Source organism: Neolamprologus multifasciatus, chromosome 7 (assembly GCF_963576455.1).
Source record: "Neolamprologus multifasciatus chromosome 7, fNeoMul1.2, whole genome shotgun sequence".
NCBI lineage: Eukaryota > Metazoa > Chordata > Actinopteri > Cichliformes > Cichlidae > Neolamprologus > Neolamprologus multifasciatus.
In genome coordinates, this window is record NC_140445.1 from 11,850,790 (window position 1) to 11,874,688 (window position 23,899).

Genomic DNA, 23,899 nt, shown 5'->3' on the forward strand with positions numbered 1-23,899 from the left:
AAATGTTCAAGTAGCCTTTTTGTTTGTACTGATACATAAAGAAAGTTTTGCCAACAAAATAAAAAAATAAAAAATAAAAAATAAATACAGCTAAATAGGACAATGTCACCGTCTAGTGTCAAAAGTCATCCCGCACTGACTAGAAATGGCAAATGACTGTGAATAATCCTCAGCGTGATGAAGGATTAACGTTAGTGGTGTGATACGATGTTGGTATTCGCCCTAAACCAGGGCCAGGGTCATTATGGCCAGGGCGAGTAGAAAAAGAAGACAGAAGAAGAGGAGGTTAGTGTGTCACGGTTCTGGGTCATTTTGACCCAGCATTTTCTGTTTTTTTTAATATTCTTCTGTATTATGGTTCGTATTCTGATTCTGCTTTGTCGATTATTATTATAATTCTATGTTTCAGTTTATTCTGGTTTAGGGTTTTGTCCTTAGGTTTTGTGTTTTGTGCCCTCGTGTTGAGTGTAGGTTTAGTTCAGTGTCAAGTCTGCGTCTTTGTGAATTGTTTCCTGTTTTACTTTGAAGGTCCCTGTCTTACTCCCAGCTGTGTTCTCCTGCTGCATCGCATTCCCCTCGTTATCCCTCATGTTCCTTGTTCTAGTATATGTTTCTTAGTTCTTTCATGTTCCTGCACTAAGTCTCAGTGGTCATTGTCGTAGTTTTCGCTGTTCTTAGTTTCTCCAGTTTAGGTTTTAGTTTAGGTAGCCACTGTCCCTGCTGTTTTGTTATGCCTTTGTATCAGCCCACAATAAAGGCTCGCCTTTTTTAAAGTTCAGTTCTGCCTGCTCGCCTGTGTCTGCTCCTGGGTCCTCCACTCTCTCTCCACTCGGTCTGCGGGGCAGACCGTGACAATGGGGTGGAGGACATCTAGAGGGCTGATAGAAAAGGATGTTAGTGGCAGATAGAGGCTGATGTGGCGACCTTTATAAGGAGCAGCTGAAAGAAGAATTAGAAAAAATGCACTCTGGGATTAACACACAAGTCACCACCTGATACACATTGAGACATCCTTTAGAATGGGCCGAGCAAGAACGCTTGCTCTTCATTTGATTCGTACTTTGAAATATAACTACTTTGTTTCAACATTTCACAACTCCACAAGAACAAAAATACACACAAATACACATATGGGGAAACAGTTTGTCTTGAAACAACAACTGCAATCTCTTAATTTCAACTTTATATTCAAAATGATCCATTGTCATTTTTTTCTTAAATTTCTCCCATTGCTCTTTTTTCTCGTGGTCTGATTTTTGTTTGTTTTCTTTGTTGTCTGTCCAATGGCATATCAAGATGAAATAAATGTAGTACATTAACCTTAGTCACCATTGCCCCCTTCTCTGTTGCCCACACCCACTCAAACTGCAAGACCACCTTTTACGTGAAAATGTCACTGTTGGGGCATTATAATTAAAACCAAAACCACAGATAAAATGCGTTTTATAACCACTAGAGAGATTTGGAAAATATTTAAGTTGTTTTTTTTTAAACGTCTGTTGAGCACTAAAAAAATATGAGGATACTCATTTCTAATCTTTTCCCTCTCAGTCTCTTCAAGTAACACTACAAAAGACCCAGCCAATGCCCAGACAACACACGATCAAGCTGCTTTTATGGTCGAGCTCCCTGGAGTGATGTGGACAGCAAATGGGTTACCTGCTTAACCATAAATTCCGCTTCTGTCAGACCGGAATAGTGTACGGGGACGGCCAAGTTTGCGGGATCATAAAACCAGCTTCAGTGCCCTGCAGCGATTTTGTAGAAAGGCAAGCAGAGACTTGTATCCTTTTTCATATCCCGAAAGCTTCGTCTATAGTTATCGTCTAAATATTCATTTATTAAAACTATCGATAAAATCTATGAAAACTTCTTACTACATATAAAACTGTATCATTTGCACATATAATATTAAAAGTAAATGTAAATGATTCTGCAGCAAGCAGAAGGAGGCTCTTAACATATGATTATAAGCTTCTGCTTTTATTTACATTAGTGTACTTTCTTTTAGAAACTGTTCCGTAGGCATGTTTATGTGCTGTTCCCACACTTCTCATCAATGCCTTGCACAATATGTAAAGCCTGTTGTTTGACAAGGGTCTAACAAAGAGTGACTAATTCCAATTTCCAACGGATCAGGAATATCATGCTGCTTTGTCATGTAGCTAAAGTCAGTGCCAAGGGATTCCTGATGTTGTGTATTCTTGTTCTGAAGGCGAAAGGCGGAGACATACGGGAAATAAGAGCGCAAGGCCCACCAAACACACACAGCAAAAGTCTCCGATTCGTCAAAGTTGTTTAACTGACAGTTTGTCTGTAAAATCAGCAAACAGCATTTAGTCACGAGTGCACTTCCCCAGATATCAAAACGTTTCGTCAATATGGCAGACGCTCAGCAGAAATGGTTTGGGCCATCACGACGTTGTGAGATCGGCTAATGAGTAGCGCCGCTACGTAACCTATTGCGACACAGGCTTGCCTTTGACGGGAAGTGGGTGGTCTTATACCAAGAACCAGACGCACGGCGAGCGAGAAATGGTATCTAAAAATTGTTTAAGTTGTCTAGACAATTGCTGGGTGTACATAGATATACTACGTGGCTAAGCAGCATTGTACAAGGACAGAAACGGATAACTTTTACGTAAGTTATGACCGCTTTCTTTTGATTGTTTTTGTGGAAACACTACAATTAGCAGGAATGACAATGTGAGTTCGTTGGCTAATGCGACGTGACTGCCGTGGACATGGGTTCCTACAAAATTTTTAGCATCGACGCTAGCTGCTGTTTCGTAGCATCGTAATGAAATCCTAAATTTAAGTGTCTTTGCCACATTATTAGTATCACAGTTATTACTGTTATTACTGTGGTATTACAGTTATTACTAAACGCATGAAAAGCTCAGTAAATGATTATTCAGTTTAATTAACTCAACGCTGTACGATACGATGATGCTAAAACAAGCTGCGAAGTTGTGTGTTTGAAACAAAACAGATACAATTCTTTCCTAACTGGTGTTATTTATTTATTTTTGTCTTTCTATATAGTCGTTGTCATCATGGTCTCTGCGGCTGTGCTCCATCTGTGGGTTTTAGCTTGGCTGGCTTCTGTTCTCGCTGCTGGTCAGTATCATCAACAGTACAATTCATCTTTAGTCACTGGGGAGTGTTATTTTTTAGTATATACGCAAGAATGAATCAAAATGGACACTCAGAATGTAGATTGTTTTTGACAACATTTTTAATGTCATATTTCCTGCTGCCCCAGTGTGGGTATAATAACACACTTTCAGAAGGTTTTTTAAGCATATTTTACCACGTTCAAGGTAAGGTAATTCAATCAATTGTGAGTAAAAGATACTGGCTGAATTGATATCAGCTCAGTAATAAATACAAGTACTAGTAAACATTGCTGATTACATATTTGAGAATTATTATCTGTCAAAGGGAAAATGGCGATGCAGCTTCATGTGAGATGTGGACAAAAGGGCTATTTTAGAGGTGATGCAGTTGTTGCCTAATAAAAGCCTTTCTTTAGTGCTGCAAAGATGATGCACAAAATAGAGCTTTCTCATCTGATTCCTTGTGTCTTGGCGTGTGTGTTTTGTGGCAGTGATAGAGCGAATAATCTTGATTCATTGCTTATTTCTTTATATTGTGGTTCTGGAGAACCAGATTTTGTACTCATTTTTATTGACATATCTTTAAGCATTAGTTCCCCTGGCTTTCTGATGGTCTTTCACAGTTTTCCCTAAGCACTGGCTGCTTTCCCCCCCACTCATTTCACTTTCATTTTCAGTCCAGTCTTTGTTCCTGGCCATTATCATAAGAAGGTTGTTTTTTTTCTTTGTTAAGACCCTTAACACTAAATCATTCAAACATAAAAAGGCACCTAACGTAGTGTTGTCTACACATAACAGACAACTTAGCAAAGAGCCTATTTTAAGTTGCCAGGTTGGTGGACAGTGGAGGACAAAAGAAGTGACAGTCCTAAAACATTATCTACAGTAATTGAAGAAGGTTTGAAAATTATTTCCTTAAAAATAGAAGAAACAAAATCCAGCAAAGACCTGATCAGGTGATCAATCTACTATTTTCTGAAACCTCATCAGTAATGGTCTCAGTCAATAAGCCACATTTAAGGAAGGGAAACAGGACAGAAAGGCTGAGGCAAGCCAAATCATACAAAAATAGACTCTGAATCAGTTCTGAGCAGTTGTGCTACATGTAACATTGGCTTTATTTGAATGAATTATCTAATTAGTCATCCAGACAAAACTGGTTCTATCCAACTAATGTGAGAGTGGAAACAGTGTTTTGTCATTGACATTGTGTACCAGTTCAAAATGCAAATGAAGTGTTTTGTTTTAACTTTACCTCTGCAGGCTTTTTTTGTGAAGGCTGAGATAAACTGTACTTTTCAAAATTGAAGAATTGAGGTGATTTAAAGAAAAAAAAAAAAGAGCAGGCCTCTGGACAGAGAATTCTAATTAAAAAGTTAAAGTTGAAAATACAACACATATATACAGTTTTACTAATTTTTTTTATTACATATGGTTAGTAAGGACAAGTGAGGAAAAGCGCATGCAGTTGATATTGAAACAGACAAGCTCAGGTAAGATGGGGAGCAGCATATGGAAAGGAGAGATAGACAGAAGAGCAGTGTGAGACCTAACAGGACCTAAAATTAATTAGTAAAAAAAATCTTGATCAGTCGGTTTACTTTCTTTCTTTATTTTTCTTCCTATTGTCTTTGTAAATTGGCAGCAGATTTGGCAGCTAATGCTTCCCAAATGATTAGGGAAGACTAGCTTCACTACCTAAAGAATTACAATTCTCTGAGAATGTATATGCCCTCTTCCTGATTTCTGACATTTTTGCTTTGTTTTGAGATCTTTTAGCCTACCTCGCTCTGTCAAACAAGTTCTATTTTTGGTGGTTTTTATCGATCTGGGTGTGACCACCGAAATTAAACTCAGCTTTCTGAAACATATGATTAATCACAGTTAATTCATAATTTATCAAGAACTGAGATATTGCAAACATTATATTGAAGTTCTTGCTCCCAATGGTGGCACAGGTAGCTATTAGGTTCGTAGGCAATTACCTTTTCACATAGGGCCATGTTGGTTTTGATATCTTTATTTCCTTTATAATTCAAATAAAATCAATTTTGTATTTACCTGGGTTTTCTTTGTTTAAAATACAGTTTGTTTAATGATTTCAAACGTAAGCGTGAATAATGCGCAAAAAAATAAGCATTAATGGTAAAGGTTAAATAATTTTGTACTTCATATGTACAGATGTTTGGGGGCCATCAGAATCCCTCCAGCTTTCTCTGTTTCAGGGAAGCTAGTTACAAGCCAGCATGATGAGCACAACGTTTTAGCTATGCCCACCTCCACCTCAACCTTATATATCCCAAAAGTTGGGAAATTGTAACTGCAATGTTAATTATGTAATGACTGAAATGACTGTAAAGACATTGTGCTGTACTGAAACTAGTGTAAAAGTGTATTTTTCAACATGGACACCATGTGTGTCCATGTTGCCGTGACAGGCAGAGTTTAATGTTGCATTAAAAAGAGGAATGTGGTCACGTCTCATCACACTTAGCAGCAGATGTTCCTATTGTGGTTGTATTGCTTAGACTGTGACAGGAACTGTGGGTAATTTGATGTCTCAGACTCACAGAAATGTATCAATAATCTTGTTGCTGACACAAGCACAGTGCTCATCAGCTATATATTTCTGAGTTTTACTCTACATGTGGGTTTACTTTTTTTTCCATGTGTTTTGTTTTTTGTTTTGACCTTCAGAAGATGACTATCATTTGGTGATAGCCCCACAGTCTCCAGTGGTTCAGATTGGGTCTAACTTCACAGCTATGTGCATGATCATCAACACAACTGAAGTCACAGCAGATGATCTTTACTGGAAGTGTTCTGAAATTATACCCAAAGAACATTACATCAAGATCAACAGTTCAGCACTTAATGTCACTGTCACCATCAGAGGTGAAAAGTCTGAATGGTTATTTTGCAGCTGCAAGACGGAGTCACACTATGTTGTCCTAAACAGGGGCAAATTTACTCATGGGATTTGGCTGAGGAAAGGCTGTAAGTTCTTATCGTCATAACTTGAAAATCTATTGCTGTTTTTACCCAAATGCAGCTATAACTCTTTTTTCGATCGGTTGTGATAACAGTAGTTTGTTTTCCTTTCTGTGTTTCCAAGCAATAGTATATGATGACAGAATTATTAGCCCCCCTATGAAAATTTCATTTTTTTAAGTATTTTCCAAGTGCTGTGAAACACAGCTTTTCCAAATATCCTGGTTTTATTTTGGATATCTATATTATTTTACTTTGCACACAGAAACAAAATTAGTTAAGACAAACTAATACCAGGGTTAAAATGATTAACCCTGATGCAATTAGTCAATTGTGTATCATTTTTTGGAGAAAACAGCCTGTAGTGTTGTCTTGATGTATGTTGAATCATACAGGCAAGGAAATGCCAAAAATGTTCATCTGGCTGTAGTGTTTAAAATGGGAGAAACGTTGATACCATAGATGTATCGGGAGGCTGAAGGGTACCACTGGCCGTTGCCAGTATTTATTTATTTTTGGGGGTGAAATACTTCTCTTATTGTGGGATAATACAAATACTTAATGCTGTTTTCTAAGTAAAACTAGTCTGTTAAGAAATACTATGTTGAAAATCCCTTTCTCTGTTAAAAAAGCACACAGCAAAACTTTGATAAAAACTTTGAATTTCATAATGGGGTAATTATTTTGTCCTCATTTGTAAGCTGAATTTAAATTTAATATATATATATAAACCACATGATAATGATACAGAAAAAATGCACTGAAAATTGTAATTTTGTGGCATGCAGAGATAAACTTTGTGAGTTTAGTTTTTGTTTTGTTTAAATATCAGATCGCCCGGAGAAGCCAAAGAATCTGTCCTGTATAGCAGTTCAGGAGAGCAAAATTATCTCATCAAACATCAAATGTCAGTGGGAAGCAGTAGGACATCAAACGGAAGCTGTCCCTACAAATTATACACTGTTTATTAGACAAACAGGGTGAGTACATACTTCATGAATCATTACTTCTTTTGTTTACAATTCTGTTTTTCATTCATTATGGTGAAACTAAGTCAAGCTGTGTTAAAACCAGCTTATCACAGTAGTAGTGTATTACATTTTTATGTTCCTGGTATGGACAATTGAAACATGTAATGTCTGTCAGTGTCAAGTTGTATAGCCACACGGCCACATTCAAATATGAACACACAAAACATGGTCACCTTGACACATAGGGGGTAATTTATCCTGACCACTTAATCTAACATGCATGTGTTTGGACTGTGGGAGGAAGCTAGAGTACCTCGATAGAACCCATGCAGGGGCAAAGAGACCATGCATACCCTGATTGTGCAAATCTTTGCTCCATTATGCCACCTAAATGTAATGTGACTTTTTAAACTAGTAATGAATACCAGTTGTCTAGCTTTGTGTAGGTTTTACTGTCAAGTAAATTGTCTTCTACTTCTTTTTTTAGTGGTAAAATTTTTACTGCATCAATATTAGGGCCAGTAAACAATACCACAATAGATCTGAATTTCTTTCCTAATCATATGGAACTGGAGATTTGGGTGGTGGCACAAAATGAACTTGGAAAAGAAGAGTCTGAACATCTGATAAAGCCTGCTAATTGCTTTGGTAAGTAAATAGTACATTTGATTATTATGTTTAACATATTTGCATGTTCTGAGCCAGTAGTCTAAAACGTATATTCAGATTAAGTGATGTTGATTGTCTTGAATTCTTTGTGTGTGTGTGTGTGTGTGTGTGTGTGTGTGTGTGTGTGTGTGTCACAGTAAAAACAAAGCCTCCATCCGTCGCAGTCATTTCAGAGGCAGTTTTTCCCACCTGCCTTGTGATGAACTGGACTTCTATTGATAAAATTTATCTGGAAACGATATATGAAATTAGATTCTGCCCATTGGGATCTCAAAAGTGGTTTTATGTAAGTATGTTTGTATACCCTTCCATCAAAAATCGCCATTGTAAAAGACAATATCACCATATTTCTAAAAGATTCAAACTATTGTGTAAACCTGTAAATCAGTTAAGATTCCAGTGTTGTGTTATGTATTAATGAACAAATCTGCAGAAATTGTATTACTGACAATTTTAAGAAAATCTGATTTAGTTTCATGACATGTTGAATCTGTTCTCCACAAGCTCTTGAGAGTGATTGGGAATGAAGGTTTACTTTAGCACAGTAATATGTTTTTTTGTGTTCTATACAACCTTCTACAGTGTCCCTGTACAGTGTGTACACCATTTTATCTTTGTAGCACTTGCTCAATGTGCTCAAATGGTAACACAGTGGCTCTGTGCTTAGTACTGTTGCCTCAAAGCAAGAGGGTCCTGTATTTGCTGAAATCTTAGAGTCTTAATATTTTAAATGTGATTCTTCTCAGACTGGTACATATTATCTCTTGTTTTATTTTTAAGTGACATATGGTTTATGTTTTTAGGTACCTCTGGCAGACACTTCGGGGTATATACAGTCCTTTAGACTCCAGAACCTGCAACCAGACACAGTTTATGTCACTCAGGTACGGTGCAAATATAATAACAAGCACTGTGGTTACTGGAGTGACTGGAGTAGCAACGTTACCGAGAGAACACCAGAGGATTGTGAGTATTATGAATTCTAGTTCGGACTAGTTTCAGTAAATCAAATGGAATATTTTGCTACAGACAATTAGCACAGTTATGATTAATAAATTGTTCACTTAATACTATGTTATACATGATGAATAAACTATTCAGACTCTGAAGTCCTCAAGAGCTTTTTGTATCCAAAAGCATAAAGATTGAAAATAAAAACCTCTGGCAGTGAGAAGATTTACTGAACCTGTGAAACTGCATACATTGTCCACCCATGTGTTTACGTGTCCTTTTGTCCTTTTGATAAACTAAAAGATTTAATATCCTGTTCTTTTTCTTTTACCTAGTACCAAAAAGTAAACCAGATGTATGGATAATCACGTCGGAGGAAGGCATAAATAAACGACAAATTGAGTTCATTTGTAAGGTAAATTTCCATCACATTCAATTTAACATTTAAAAACAGTTTTATCTAACAATACTCCTGTTGTCATAAGCACAAAGCATTAGAATTTATTTGAAATGAAAGGTTTAACATAACTGATAGACATTCTACAGATAGACCAAAACATTTAGATACATTTTTAACTGAACTGAACCAGTTAAAAAAACAAACAAAAGGAACTATTGCTGCCAACCCTAACTCACCACAGCCAACATGTTAGAACAGACTGTCATAGACTATTTTCATAGTCTTCATTATAGTTAATTATAGTTAAAAATTTTTTATTCATTATAGCAAGCAGTTTGATGAATGGCTAGATCAATAAAATCTTAACAGAATAGAATGAATGAGTTGGACAGATTGCGATATAGTCCTGGATATAGTCAATGTAATAATGAGAACTGTCTGCATACTGTCTGCAACTTTGCTCATCCAGGATCCCGAGTTTTCCAATGGGAGGATAAGAAGATTTAACATAACAATTGAGAAACAAAAGGATAGTATCAGGAATGGAACTTGGGACATTATTCCAGTGAACAGAAGTCTGACAGATGGCAGCTCAAGTAAAAAACAGATCACTCCACTAATAACTATTCTCTTGGATGATGAGGAGTCTGTGACCGTGTATGTCACAGCCATAAATTCTGTGGGGGCATCGCCTCAGGCAAAGTTGATCATTTTCCGCAAAACACGGGGTAAGTGTCCATGTTGACCTTGAATTTACAGGCGTGACATTTAGACACAACTGTGACATATAATCTAAAGCAGTCCAGATAATATTTTCGGCATAAAATCACACACACAAATTAGAATGTTCTTGATTAATAAGTAACAGTAACAGAGACGTACAATGGTATCCAAAGGGACCCAGCAGCAACCATGAACCAGAATGCCATGTGGTTTATGATCATAATTTTTAACTCTCAGCTGTTTGCGAAGCCCCAGGTATAAAACTGCAGTTAACAGAATCAGTATAGTGGTGTGAGTAATGTATGATTATATGCCTAGTATACACATAGTAGATAATTTCAGAACTTTATCTCAAAGTTCTTAGCAGGTTTTAACTCGAGGTCAGATGGGTTTTATAATTTACTAAATGTAGTTTATTCACTAAGTCTGGTCCAAATCAAGACCCAATGTATGACAAATTGGGTTATGGTTATATTTGTTATTTCATGTGTGTGTGTGTCTGTTACAGAACCTCCTGCAGTGGAAAAAACGGAGGTACAGTCCCATAACGGTCAGCTGTTTCTTTCATGGAAACCCCCTAATAGAACAGTGTCCGAGTATGTGGTGGAATGGGTCAGTGATGGTGAGAGAAACTGGCAGAGGGAAGATGGAAAAACAAACTACACTGCAATTAAAGGTATTTTTTCTTTTTTTCTGAGGGTTTAGGAAATAAAAAGTTGTTGTACAACCCTCTTGAAGAAATATGGAATAACCATGTTTGGAGAATGTTCATTTAGTTGTTTAAAGGCATATGGCACCCATCATAAAATCTCTCTCGTGTCATGGCTATAAGAAGCTGTTGTTTAGTTTGAGATGTCATAAAGAGGAGACTGACTGTACTGTGCAGATGGCACTTTAGGTAGATCTTTTTAAAAATTGATAAAAAGGTGGAGTCAAAAAGGTAGTCTCTGATTTCATTGTTTAATGATAATGATGTGGCGTTATAAAGAGTCAAGTTTCTTATTGGTAAGCAACACAAATGATAAATATGTCATAGTGACTTTAATACAACCTTGTTAAAGCAAGAAAGTATTCTCTTGTAACAAGGAATTAATATATTTTGCATACACTGCAGCGGATCTTAAAGCAAAACCTTTAAGTTAACTTTTACTATGGCTGCTAATACTAATAGCTTCTGTTGCTTTACTCTAACTGCATGTTGTATAAGATTGCTATTAATTAAAGAGTGCTTTTCCCCCCCTTTTTAACCTTGATGTCAAATCTAGGGGACCTTGAGAAATTTGTTCACTACAGAATATCAGTGTACCCTATATATGGCAAACTGGTTGGGAAGCCAGTCCATGAACACGCCTATTTTGAACAAGGAGGTAAGAGATCATACTTGTCAATTAATCAATAGTAAACCATTGTATTTTGAATTGTTGTGGATATTATAATTTGAATAGTGCTGTTAATCTCGTTAACAGCATTAATCTCGTAAAATTGATGTTAACGCCATAACCGTTATAATGTCATTTTAACGAGATTGTATAGAATGCATTTGATGATTCTATGCATTGCATAGAATCATCAAATGTTTGATGATTTTTTATAAATTTAAAAATAAAATTTTTTATATTAATCATTTGACAAGTTATATATTGTCTATCAGTTATTTCCACAGAGATGTTCTTAAAATCAGTTTGTTGTTATTTTTATTTTTTTGTACAGTTCCATCACAAGGCCCTACTGTCAACCTGAGTGGTGACCCAGGATGTTACACAGCCAAGCTGGAGTGGGATGAGATTCCTCTGATAAAACGACGCGGCTTCATTACAAACTACACAATATACTATCGAAGTGGGACTGAAACTCGTGGTATCTACTGGTTCCATGTTGTGCTGAACTGTTAGGTTAGCTTTTTTAAATGAAAACACTCAATTGCCAGGCTAACCTTTGATTTCTGTTGTTCTTTCTTGCAGGCATAACTGTGCCATCTAACACCACCTCATACACTTTGACGTCATTATCACGCAACACAAAGTATGACATTTGGATAAAGGCTTCAACTATCAGAGGCTCAGTCAATGGCTCTAACCACTCGTTCACTACTCTGAAATATGGTCAGTACATGATCCAACTAGTTGAGAAATGTCACAAAGTCAGTTTTACCTTTTCCAAAGTGTCTGTGTAGGGTCTCAGTCAATCGAGGTGTTGTAATCTTGAGAGATTGAAAAGAAGGGTACTGGAGCGTCTTGGATGAGAGGCTAATTGAAGTTTAGATTTTTACCATTGGTTTTTGAATTGCTGTTAACCCTTTGTCTTATCTATATATCTTTTTCACCTCACAGCACCAGGAGAAATTGAAGGCATTGTGGTAGGAGTGAGCCTTGGGTTTCTGTTTGTTGTTCTCATGACCATGTTGCTCTGTTTCTGCAAAAAAGATGTGTAAGTTACCCTTAAATATCTCTTGGGATGTTTACCGCCTCTCAGTGAATGGCTGTAAACTGAACACGTACATCTAGGGTTTCCATTTACTCTTTGTTGCATCTTACCTTTTCCAAGACTGCAGGCATTTTAACGTGCCTTTGGGTGTACAGCACTTTAGTCATTGGATGAGGCACATAATACTAGTTTATTTTGAGCATACCAATCTTAAAAATTGTAAACATTCATTACTTCATACACAATATTCATCATAATAACTTCACTGAAACTGTGATTTCAATATTTTTGGAGTTATTGTATTTTTCTATATAAGTAGATTTTGTTGTAAGTATGTTTTGTTTTTTTCTTTTCTACAGGATCAAGGACAACTTTTGGCCTCAGATTCCAAATCCCGGAGATAGCACCATTGGAAACTGGTCTCCAGATTATCCTTTGAAAGTAAGAGTTTCACATTAGTGCATAGGTGTCAAACTCCGGCCCGCGGGCCAAATGTAATTAGGCTGCGGGCTAAATTTGGCGAAGCCATACCAAATTACTATTAGAGCTGGCCTACTGGTATTATACAGATAATATATATATTGTTTAGTATTAAGCTTTGCTTGTTCCATATTCAGTTTTTCAGCAAAATGTGTTTGAGTCCATAAGAAAAGATTCATTCTTATATCTGGAGGAATAAATATCTTTCAATAAATATTAATGTTAGCCCGCGACTTTGTTCCAGTTTTGAATTTTGGCCCACTGCGTATTTGAGTTTGATACCCCTGCATTAGTGTGTCAGCATGACCAGAATAATGGTAATAAAAAAAAATTAAACCACCAGGACATAGCACAAATGATTGCTTGCATAAAGCAGATTGCTCATTCTCAACCCTGTTTGTCATCACTGCACAGACATTTCTGTTAGCTAATGACACTTGCCTCATACAACAAGGTCAGAGTACTGAGTGAAGAACTGTCTTCCATGTTTCGTGTCATGCATAAAACGTCAACTTTCAGAGAGGTCCAGTGACTAAAAGAATTACCCTATTAATATTGTGTCCTAATTTACAAATCCCTTTCATAGGAGAGGAAGCACAGAGGTGTCAAACTAACAAGCTTTTTTTTTTTTAATTGAAACATTTTTGCCTCTATTGGATAGTGGAGCAGTGCAGATAGAGAAGAAAGTGGTGAGGGAGGGGGAAGACTTGCAGCAAAGGGCCACGGTTTGAACTCGAACCTGGGCTGTACTTTGGCCAAGTGGCACGTGGATGCCTGCTGAAGCACTGAGTTACAGTGGCACAGCAAAATTAGGCTTTAAAACTGACTAATATGTCTTTATCTGTAGATAGCTTAATACTGTGAGTTTTCAGTCTGTTTTGTATTTAGTCAGATGCATTTCTCTTTTGCTTTCCTTTTCTACAGGCAGAGGCACCAAGAGAGAACTGTCTATCTGGCATCAGTGTGCTTAATGTGGATGTTTGTGATGCAAAGTGTGTATTTGAGGACGACAAGGCAAGTCTGCCTCTGAAAAAGGACAAGTATCTGTCTGAGGAGCACAGCAGTGGAATCGGTGGCTCCTCCTGCATGTCCTCACCTCGACAGAGTGTGTCTGACAGTGATGAGGGTGGTGATATGGCTGACACCACGGCCAGCACTATTCAGTACTCCTCTGTAGTCGCCTCCAGTGGTTACAAGGGCCAGAACCCAAGTTCTCTGCCCCAGCAGTCCATTTTTTCACGGTCTGAGTCCACACAGCCACTGCTGGACTGTGAAGAGAACCATGACACCATGGTGCAGGAGGGCAGCAGACAGTGTTTCCTGAGACAGCCCTGCTTTACTCACAATGCAGGGAATGAAAATGCCACCGACAGTAATGACTTTAACCCATTGGAGATGGAGCAGCAAGAGGTGCTGGACTTCTGTCCCCTGGAAGAAGATACTGAACACACAGCACCTGCAGATTGCCAATCTGATGACTGGATACCAGCACCGGTCTCCAGCTACATGCCTCAGCTGGGTGGCTACAGGCCACAGTAAGAACTCAGATGGCTCGTCTGATACATGCATCGCCTACATATGTGGTCTTGTGCCTTTGTTAGTCCTGGGTGTTTATTTAAAGCATTGAACAAATCCCAGTATATCTTTTGCACTTAATCAAATGTAAATAGTCCAATTATATTACACTGTAAAGAGTAATGTGAATTAGAGCTTGCGGTTGTCGTTTGCGCGCTTTATTCTCACAAGGAAAAATTACATAGCCAGTTCTTTGTAAATAAAACAACATCTTCAACATAATGACGAAATACAATTTTATACTAACGTAAACTTCTAATGGCATGCCAGTGCAGCCTAACGTCCTTAATCTCACTTGAATTTTAATTTTTAAGTGACAGTTTATAGCTGAATGTAAAGTCTTATGTTTTTATTGCATTTATTAAAGGCACCATGAAGCTCTTAAAATGTTGAAACTGTTGTTTTTCAGTTTTCCTAATGTTAATTCCAGATGTTGTTGGAAGACGTGTTTTCTCACCCCAGGCTGTGTCAAAGCAAGCATTATATCTTAATTTGTTGTATCACAATGTTAAAACAATTTGGAATACAGTGTGGTCATAAACAGCATTGCTTCAGCTCTGATCAATCACTGCTGATTGTATTTCTTTTTCAAATGACACCATGCTAAAGCTTAACAATAAAACATGAGGGAAAGTCAGTAAGCTTCGTTTTTTAATTTTTGCTAGACATTCTACTGAACTGCTTTGAGTCACATGTAAGTGACCTGGGAGATGCCTAATTGCTTGCTTATGGGGTACATTCTGAGATGAAGGAAACTGGATTCTCTCTTCCAGAGTTTCTTGCTGAGTACTTCCCTCCTGCTGCACTCGAAGTAGAACATGGACAGCATATAGTGGAGCCAGTAATCTAACTTTACATTTATATCTACATTTTATAAATGTTGGAAGTCCCAGTGAGACAAGTTTGTGGACACCAGGACACTTCCTAATATGAGTGATCATCCTAGAAGGACCTTAGTCAGGGAGGTGACTATAAACCTAATGGGCACTCTGACAGAATTTCAGCGTTGCTCTGTGGAGCGAGGAGAACCTTTCATTAACTATTTCTGCAGCACTCCAATAATCAGGTGTATATGGTAATATATGGTATATGCAGTGTTGGTCAAGTTACTTGAAAAAAGTAATCAGTAGCTAATTACTTCCTCAAAAAAGTAATCCAGTTACTTTACTGATTACTTATTTTCAAAAGTAATTAGTTACTTAGTTACTTTTTAAAAACACGATTTACAACCTGAATAGTTGATAAAGCAATAGGTCTTTCAGCCCAATTCTACTTTTTCCTGCATAATCGATCATACAAAATGTAATCAAATGGAAAAGTCTTTTTTTTAAACTTGTTTTATCAGTTTTAATCTTTTAACTTTATGTATCAAGCAAAAATTAAATTATATGCAACATTCTCTGACTTGAAGAAATTAGTTTAACATTTAAACCTATTTTCTGCACATTCCAGCAAATAAAATAAAATATTTTTGTGTTTACACTCAGTCTTTCAAATAGATGCAAGTAAAACACAGCAGAAAATAAATAAAATCAAAGACTAGCGGTCCTGTTGCTCTATTTTCACCTGTAAAGCAGGAATGGGGTAGGCGGAGGTGTGCTCTGGTGCAGGTGTGCTGCAGCAGTCAGTTGAAGAATCCGCAAGTTTCTCTGTGAATTTCCCATTACGTCGTTGCGCACTCGGTGCTTGTTTAGGTTTTTTTTTTCGCTGTAAAAATAAGTTTTCTTCCCACGCACAACGGACGCTAATGTTTTTGTCACTTTTTATGGAATCAAACTCAAAGTAAGGTCAGTACTTCCACGCTTTAAACGCTCCATGCTCATACTCTCTCCTGCACTCCATATATTATCCATTGTTAATCTGCGCACAGCTGTTGTCACAAACGTCGCACTCGCTTACGTCATTGTTATGAGACATTCTCGCAAAAAAAAAAAAAAAAAAAAGTAACGCAGTAACGCAGCGTTCCTACGGGAAAGTAATGGTAATCTAATTACCGTTTTTGCAATAGTAATCCCTTACTTTACTCGTTACTTGAAAAAAGTAACCAGATTACAGTAACGCATTACAAGTAACGCGTTACTGCCCATCTCTGGGTATATGTATTTAAAAGGTTCATGACAACCTGCCTGGATTTGCCAAAAGACACTTTAAAGTTCAAATTCTTTGGCCTGAATGCCAAGTGTCCAGTTACAAGAAACCAGTTACTGTTTAGCACCTGGCTGTGCTATCTCTACTATCTCTATTGTGAATGACGGTGGTGGCAGCATCATGCTGTTTAGTTTAGTTTATTAAGATCCCTATTAGCTCTGTAATAGCAGTAGCTACCCTTCCTGTGGGCCTACAAACTGTCACAAAACGGCCGGAGGCCGAGCACCAAAAATCAAACCCACATGCAGGAAACCCAAGGCGGAGGCACAGTTAAGGGTTTAACAAAGGTTTATTAACTAACACCAAAATGACGTTCACGTTAGTACTTGATTTAAGGCTTGATATAGGGGGCGTGAGGGTCTTGGCCAGGGGAGAGGGACAAGCAAGGGGACAGGTCCAAGAAAGCAACGGCAGCTGCTGGTGATCAGGTACATACTGGAAGAGAGGAGAGCAGTGTTAGAGCGGTAGCCAAGGAGGAGTTCTGGAGAGAGTGGAAGCTATGTAAGTCTTCGTCTTACTGTGCAGGTGGGAGATGGAAGCGTTGAGGGAGAGGTGGTGCGGTCCAGGTGGGTTAGGTGGTGTGTGGCAGCTGTCCTGAGTGGTGAAGGTCCCGAGGTGGTGTAAGGGCAGGAGGGCAGGCAGGTGAGGCAAGGAGATGATTCCGAGAGCTGGCGGGTTAACCAGATTTCCGAGATGAGTGGTTCAGTATGATGGAGTTTTCCTGGAGTAACTAGAACACGAGATTACAAGGTTAGTAGAGCACTTGAGATTCATGAACATGAAGCGTAAGGTCTGGTTACCAACATAGGGTAGTTGACAAACTGGCGAGGAAGCAGTGTCAGCAAGCAGCTTAAATCTCCAACCTGATTGCCTCAATCGGCTTCAGGTGAGGGGGGCTGTAGGCCCTGCCCATGGGTGGATACCAGGGAGGTCCAGACCTTCAATGGAATTTTACAGCCACACACCCCGACCATGACACAAACTTTATAACAAAAACACATTTATCACATAAAACGTCTAAGACCTAACAAAAAATAACAAATTCTAAGGATTATTCCTGTGTAAATATTCAATGTCTCAATTTTTTACGCAAAGTATTCAGAATATGTTACCTACATTGAGTAATTTAATGGAATATGTTACAAATTACATTTTGGGCCATGTATTCTGTAATCTGTAGTGGAATAATTTTAAAAGTATCCTCCTAAACACTGACCATATTTCTAAGATTTTCTGGGCCAAGTACAATAACTTCAGCTTTATCTGAATTTAGAAGCAGAAAATTTGATGTCATCCAGGTCTTTATGTCTTTAAGATATTCCTGCAGTTTAACTAATTGGTGTGTGTTATCTGGCCTCATAGATAGATAAAGTTTTGTGCATCTGCATAGCAGTGAAAATGTATGCCATCTTCTGATGATTCTAAGTGAAGCAGAAACAGAATTGGTCCTAGCACTGAGCCCTGTGGAACTCCATAATTAACCTTAGTATGTGAAGAGTACTCTCCATTTACATGAAAAAATTTGGAGATTAGATAGATATGATACAAACCACTGCAGCGCAGTCCCTGTAATACCTACAGCATGCTCTATTCGTTCTAATAGAATATTCTGGTCAACAGTATTGCTGCACTGAGGTCTAGCAGGACAAGCACAGAGATGAGTCTACTGTCAGACGCCACAAGAAAAATAATTTGTGGGGGAGCTGCTACAATTGTGGCAGGAGTGTTGCTCAGCTGAGGACTGATCAGGAGCATGAAAAAACCAAGACTTGAGGCAGAGAAAAACACGATCCTAAACAGAACCATAAAAAACCTGAGATGAGACGAGACCTGACCTGACCTGACCTGACACAATACAAACAGAGCAAAGCAAACTCCAGCACCTGGCTGTGATGTCAGCTGAGAAAGAGATGCTTGAGAGACTTGACCACCAAAATGTGATAGACAGATTTACCAACCTCAAGGTGAGGCGACATAGGTTAAAAGAAAAGAAAAAATCTGTAGAGCCATAGTAGTATCTGCAGTAAAGATCATTGTATACATTGTACCATAGGCCAAGGTGTCTCAATTTTTCTAATTTTTTAATAATATTTTGTACTCTTCTATTTTTGGAGTGTATTTTTTATGTATCTGTATTATATTATACATACACATTAAAAGTGAATCTCTGTCCAAAAAATGCACTCAGTTTACTTTTTACTCACTGTGAGCATCATTCATTATTCTCCCGCAGTAATTAAGGTTAGGATATGGTTTTCTTTTTAAAAAATTCCAATCCATTCTTCTTTGGCAGTAGTAGTCTTTAGCAGCATTTAAATAACCTTTATCAGATTTGATGGTTTTGTTACAGACTTTTCAAAAAAGTGTTTTGCTTTTCTTTCACAAATGTGGGGATTAAATTGTGTTAAAATGTACAAAACGGTGATATCATGTTTTGTGATGAGGACCCAGGCACAGAGAGACTTGATGAATTTAAGAATCTTATGATTTAATAAAGAAATTTGCAGACTTGCACAGAGAGCGTAAAATTATTAACCTTGGACTAAATGAAGAAATGGATAGGCTCAATACAGCAGGAACTCAGCGTAATTGACAGTCCACAAATATAATCAAACAGTATATGAGCGACTTTGACCTTTGCGATGCATGGCGCTCCCTTCACCCCAACAGTAAGGAATATACTTTTTTCTCACATGTCCATCACTCCTACTCTCATCTGGATTATTTTTTGGTCAGCAGCTCACTGCTGAGTGACATTTCAGACACTAAGATTCACCCTATAGCTGTCAGCGATCATGCTCCTTTATCGTTAACACTAATGCACAATACTACGCCAAGTAAAAACTGGAGATTTAATACATCACTGCTTAAAGATGAAGACTTCGGGCACCCCACCCACTTCGGGGGTGGGGTGCCCTCAGCCTCTCAGCCTGGGGCTGGTCACTCTGGCACAGCTGGCTGCCGGTGGAGCTCACGGGCACGTCACTGCAACCCCCCCCCCCTCCCTCCCCCGCTTCTGCTCTGCGGCTGCTGAGTGACCCCTCATCTGGGACTCTCGTCAGCTCTTTCTGGGATAGTGGCGCAGCTGCCCCTCTGTTGGTGTTCTTGTGTTCTGAGGGCCTCTGGATGTCTGGAGTTTTGATCTCCTCCATACCTGCTTCATGCCCTGGTGGACGGGGCTGTGGCTCCCCACTAGGGATGGGTATTGATAAGATTTTCACGATTCTGATTCCATTTTCGATTCTGTTTAACGATTCTTTATCGATTCTCTTATCGATTCTTTTTTTTTAAAAAAGGAGAACACTAAGGTCGATTAGCTTAGAACTTTGTTTTATAGCTTCTCTTTGAATAAGATAGAAATTTAGGAGTAACATGGCCTTACAAACCTAGCAGTGAGATCTTAAGAGATCCACAGCCTACTGCTCTTCAATGGGGTGTCACAGGGTCAGGGTCAAGAAAAAAATTGTAAATGTAAAATAATAAAATAAATATTCTTCTGTAGCAATAACAAAGTATAACATAAATTATTCATTAGAAATTACATAAGAATATCCAGTAATGTCCCTGCCTACAATAAATCACATTCACTTAGCGAAAATCGGGGGCAACTGCTGTGGCAAATGGGTGCAAGCCATTTACCACAAACTTAGTCACTGATCGGTGACTTTCGTCTATCCTGGCCTGAAAGGAGACGCTACCGGTAGACTGCAGTGAGAACTGCCAGCGAGCGCCAGCCAGACTCTGTCTCTCTCATCATGGTCACCTAAATGCACAGTAATGGCAGGTTTTGTAATAAGGCAGATCGCACTAACATAATATGCACTGTTAGTTGATTATTTACCTGCCGCATTAACGGGAGAGGACGTGCAAACGTTACCGCTGCTGCTGGGTTGAGATTCACGAGTCCGGAGCGGAATTAAAAACACGACATTCATTTAAGGTCATCGCCTGTTTTGTGAGCAAATGCTTTTGCATATTCGTAGTCAGGGGCGATTTTAGCCCATTTTTGAAAATAAATCAAAGCACCCCAAAGATTTCTTACTTTTTTTTGACAATATTTGCTGTTTGTGTGACACACTACTAAAATATAAAAAGCATACAGTACTGTACTTGTTTGAGACGTAACATTTTAACAACAAAAGTATAGCTAACCCCCCCTCCCAAAATGGTTTGTTCCAGCTCGCCTCTCCCCTACTCTGGCTCTAGTGCCGTTGCTGCCAGAGCGATGGTGGCTGAGACGCAGCAGAGCGGAGGTGTGAGTGCCTGGCTTAAAACAGGACATGTTGGCTGCATTTAACCTTCAGTTACTCTTAATATAGTTAGGTAGGAGTCAGACCATGTTTCTTTTTTAGCTGAAAAACATTACACCAGGTAACCTGCAGTGTTGAAAGCGTGTTTTGCGACAATGTTTGCTACCCTACAATCCGTCCTGCTCTGTAGTAAATTCAGCGACATTTGGCCGTCCTGTTGCTCCCATTGAAATGTATATAGCCTATTTAAAATCGAAAACTTTAAATTGTTGGCAGCCTACTGTTGTTACCACCGTCCTGTTTGAAATGGATACTAACTAGCTAACTGACTGAATGCCCATTAACCTTATAACTCCCGTTGTGTGTGTTTGTGTACAGTGAGACAGCCAGGTTCATAATGGATATAAGGAAGTTTTTTCAAAAAAAGGAGCCACATTCAGGTAAAAGTGTAAAATCAAATGATCCATCAATCAAGAATAATGTTGGATCAGTGTTTCAATGTTTATATCTTTTATTAGATGTTCATGTGGTTTGGTTATTTGCCTTTTGGTTGAAAGTACACTGAGAGAGGACTTTTTGTTAGCGATCTTAATATAATTTTTTTCATATTAATGTAATTTTTCATCTAATTGAATACAATCTATTTGTGTATGATTGTCAGTCCAAACAGGGAGAGAGGAAAGAGGGGAACATGAGGAGAAAGTACAAGGTCAGGAAGAACCAGGTAAGAAAACAGACAGGGAACAGTGACAGGCACAACAGAAACTGTTAAACTGGCAAAGAAAAAAAAAACACAACTTATTTTACTCACACAATCTGGAAGTTGTGTCCTCCCTATATTAAAGCTGTTATACAGAATCTGCAAAACAAACTGGGTTGAAACATTTTTGACCCTCTTTAACAACATTCCAACATAACATTATAATTGATTGGGGAGATTAAAATTAATGATATATTTTTATGTGGTTCAGCCACAAAGCCTCAGCCAGTAATAGGTAGGCCAACTTTTGGACCGTCCAGTTGTCTGTATGACTGCCACAGTACGTACATCACATTTGCACACTATCAGAAAGTGCCAAACAGCCCTGGTGGAGTGAGGAGCTGTAAAGAGAAGCAGAGTGCTCTGCTTATATATTCTAAAAATGTTTTAAGCTTGTTTCAAAGATTCTGTACAGCAGCTTTAAATGTTTTCCAAAAGCACACATACACTTATCAGTGTTTCTCAAAGCTTTTACAGTGTGTACCACCTGATAAAAATGTTAAGCTCTCCTAAGTGCCACTGTGAAAGCATGAAACTCATAAATCTTACAACACAAAATTAGTATTATTTAATTAGTAAAATTAGTATCTGCAATAAATATTTTTTCATACACTGTATACATTCTACCACAGGCAAAGTTGCCTAAATGTTTATAGTTTTTATTAATATTTTGTAATAATTTATTTGTAATAATTTATTCTGTTCTGGGAGTGTATTTTTATGTATCTGTATTATATTATACATACACATTAAAAGTGAATCTCTGTCCGAAAAATGCACTCAGTTTACTTTTTACTCACTATGAGTATCATTCATTATTCTCGCCCAGTGATTAAGGTTAGGATTTTTTCTATTCCAATCCATTCTTCTTTGGCAGCATTTAAATAACCTTAATCATATTTGATGGTTTTGTTACAGACTTTTCAAAAAAGTGTTTTGCTTTTCTTTCACAAATGTGGGATTAAATTGTGTTAAAATGTACAAAACAGTGATGTCATGTTTTGTGACGAGGACCCAGGCACAGAGAGACTTGATGAATTTAAGAATCTTATGATTTAATAAAGAAATTTGTAGACTTGCACAGAGAGCGTAAAATTATGATGACTGATAACGGAGACGAAGACAACAGATGATGAGGACAGGGAGGAACAGGGGTTTAAATGCACCAAAGTGACAGTCAGAGAGAACTCGGGACAACATTTAAGGATGCAGGGACTGACAGAGACAGGTTTATCTTGCTTGGCTGGGCAGCTTTCTGGGTGCTCAGCAGCCCCAAAGCTCTGATCCTAGAATCGCCCCTGTTCGTAGTGTTTCCTCCCTTAAATGAAATATCTACTTTTCAAGTATTGCAAGTTTCCCTGTTGTCATCCATTCTTGTAAAGTATAACCAAAGTTTTGAGGCGCCGTGTTTCCTGCCAGGTAAATGACGCTCCGCAACGTGGTGACGTCATTCAGGGCGACTGGAATCATTTGCAAAAATGGCAAACAATTCCAAGGAATTGAAACAGTGGGAACCGGTTCTCAACAAGAACCAGTTTTCGATACCCATCCCTACTCCCCACACCCTCTAGCAGATCATTACATGAAGGAACCCTTTAAAAACAAGCGCGTTCATGCTCACAGGTGTACACATGGGTGCTCACACACACAAACTACACCCTTTTTGGCTCCTACCTCAAAGCACACTGTGCGCTGTCAATCTTACGTGCTGCACAATAATGTTTAATATTTAGTATTTACTGTTATATTCCCATATATCATAGTGATGTTGTTTATTCTATTGCTCTCGTTTTCTTCTGCTTGTTTTCTTTTTTCATTCTCAACAGGTGAAATTAAAAAAGAAAAAAAGCAAAACAAAACAATAACATGTAATATTTAGTATCTACTGTTAGCTAGTTTATTGTGATGGTGTTGTTTTTATTATGTTGCTCTTTGTTGTTTGTTTTCTCTTCTGTTTTTTTTTTTTTTTAATCTCCATACAGGTGATCCAGGTGTTTTGTTTGTTTTTCTTTTTTTTTCTTCCCCGCTTTCTCACCATCTCTTCTCCCCTTTATTTTTCTTTCTCTCCCTCTCTCTCTTTCATTCTTTCTCCCTGTCCTATCCCCCAGTCATGTCTGTCCCGTCTTTAAAAAACGAAAATAAAATAAATACATAATTATAATAAAGGTCAATCAAATGGACCAATATGGCAAGGCCATGATGATCCACTTGGTAAAGTAAATCCACTTGGCATCTTTCTTGGCCTTCAGACAACAATTCTGATGGCTAAAGATCCAAATGGGGCAGGCAAAAAAAAAAAAAAAAAAAAAAAAAAAGAGGGTAAAATTATGATGACTGATAATGGAGATGAAGACAACAGACGATGAGGACAGGGAGGAACAGGGGTTTAAATGCACCAAGGAGACAGTCAGAGGGAACTTGGTACAACTGGAGACATT

General features: G+C 38.1%; 1 protein-coding gene and 1 long non-coding RNA gene across 7 annotated transcripts; one reads left to right on the forward strand and one right to left on the reverse strand.

Annotated features, from left to right (window-relative positions):
* The first annotated feature begins 2,470 nt into the window (after window positions 1-2,470).
* il6st (interleukin 6 cytokine family signal transduce) lies at window positions 2,471-14,940 on the forward strand. 6 transcript variants are annotated; one of them, XM_085167591.1, is made up of 16 exons: window positions 2,471-2,641; window positions 3,046-3,120; window positions 5,820-6,116; window positions 6,943-7,090; window positions 7,569-7,729; window positions 7,888-8,036; window positions 8,554-8,716; window positions 9,037-9,116; window positions 9,571-9,829; window positions 10,333-10,500; window positions 11,090-11,191; window positions 11,535-11,681; window positions 11,786-11,926; window positions 12,155-12,251; window positions 12,608-12,689; window positions 13,653-14,940. In XM_085167591.1, exons 2-16 carry the CDS (start codon window positions 3,057-3,059, stop codon window positions 14,265-14,267), a joined length of 2,673 nt encoding a protein of 890 aa, XP_085023717.1. In that variant the 5' UTR covers window positions 2,471-2,641; window positions 3,046-3,056; the 3' UTR covers window positions 14,268-14,940. The 6 variants fall into 6 exon arrangements, with proteins under 6 accessions (XP_085023717.1, XP_085023720.1, XP_085023715.1 ...); XM_085167589.1 differs by having other exon boundaries at window positions 2,472-2,641; window positions 5,817-6,116; XM_085167590.1 differs by having other exon boundaries at window positions 2,515-2,538; window positions 5,817-6,116.
* Window positions 13,307-19,544, reverse strand: LOC146513841 (uncharacterized). The gene is made up of 2 exons (XR_014875230.1): window positions 16,970-19,544; window positions 13,307-16,886 (listed from the first exon to the last, which is right to left on the reverse strand). It is a non-coding gene; the product is annotated as an uncharacterized LOC146513841 (long non-coding RNA).
* Window positions 19,545-23,899: the final 4,355 nt, after the last annotated feature.

Bases quoted from the DNA above. Each gene is read 5' to 3' on its own strand.
- il6st (XM_085167589.1), top strand. From the start codon at position 3,057: ATGGTCTCTGCGGCTGTGCTCCATCTGTGGGTTTTAGCTTGGCTGGCT. The intron at 9,117-9,570 runs GTAAATTTCCAT...TTGCTCATCCAG, and splicing joins AAATTGAGTTCATTTGTAAG to GATCCCGAGTTTTCCAATGG. The intron at 11,682-11,785 runs GTATCTACTGGT...TCTTTCTTGCAG, and splicing joins AAGTGGGACTGAAACTCGTG to GCATAACTGTGCCATCTAAC.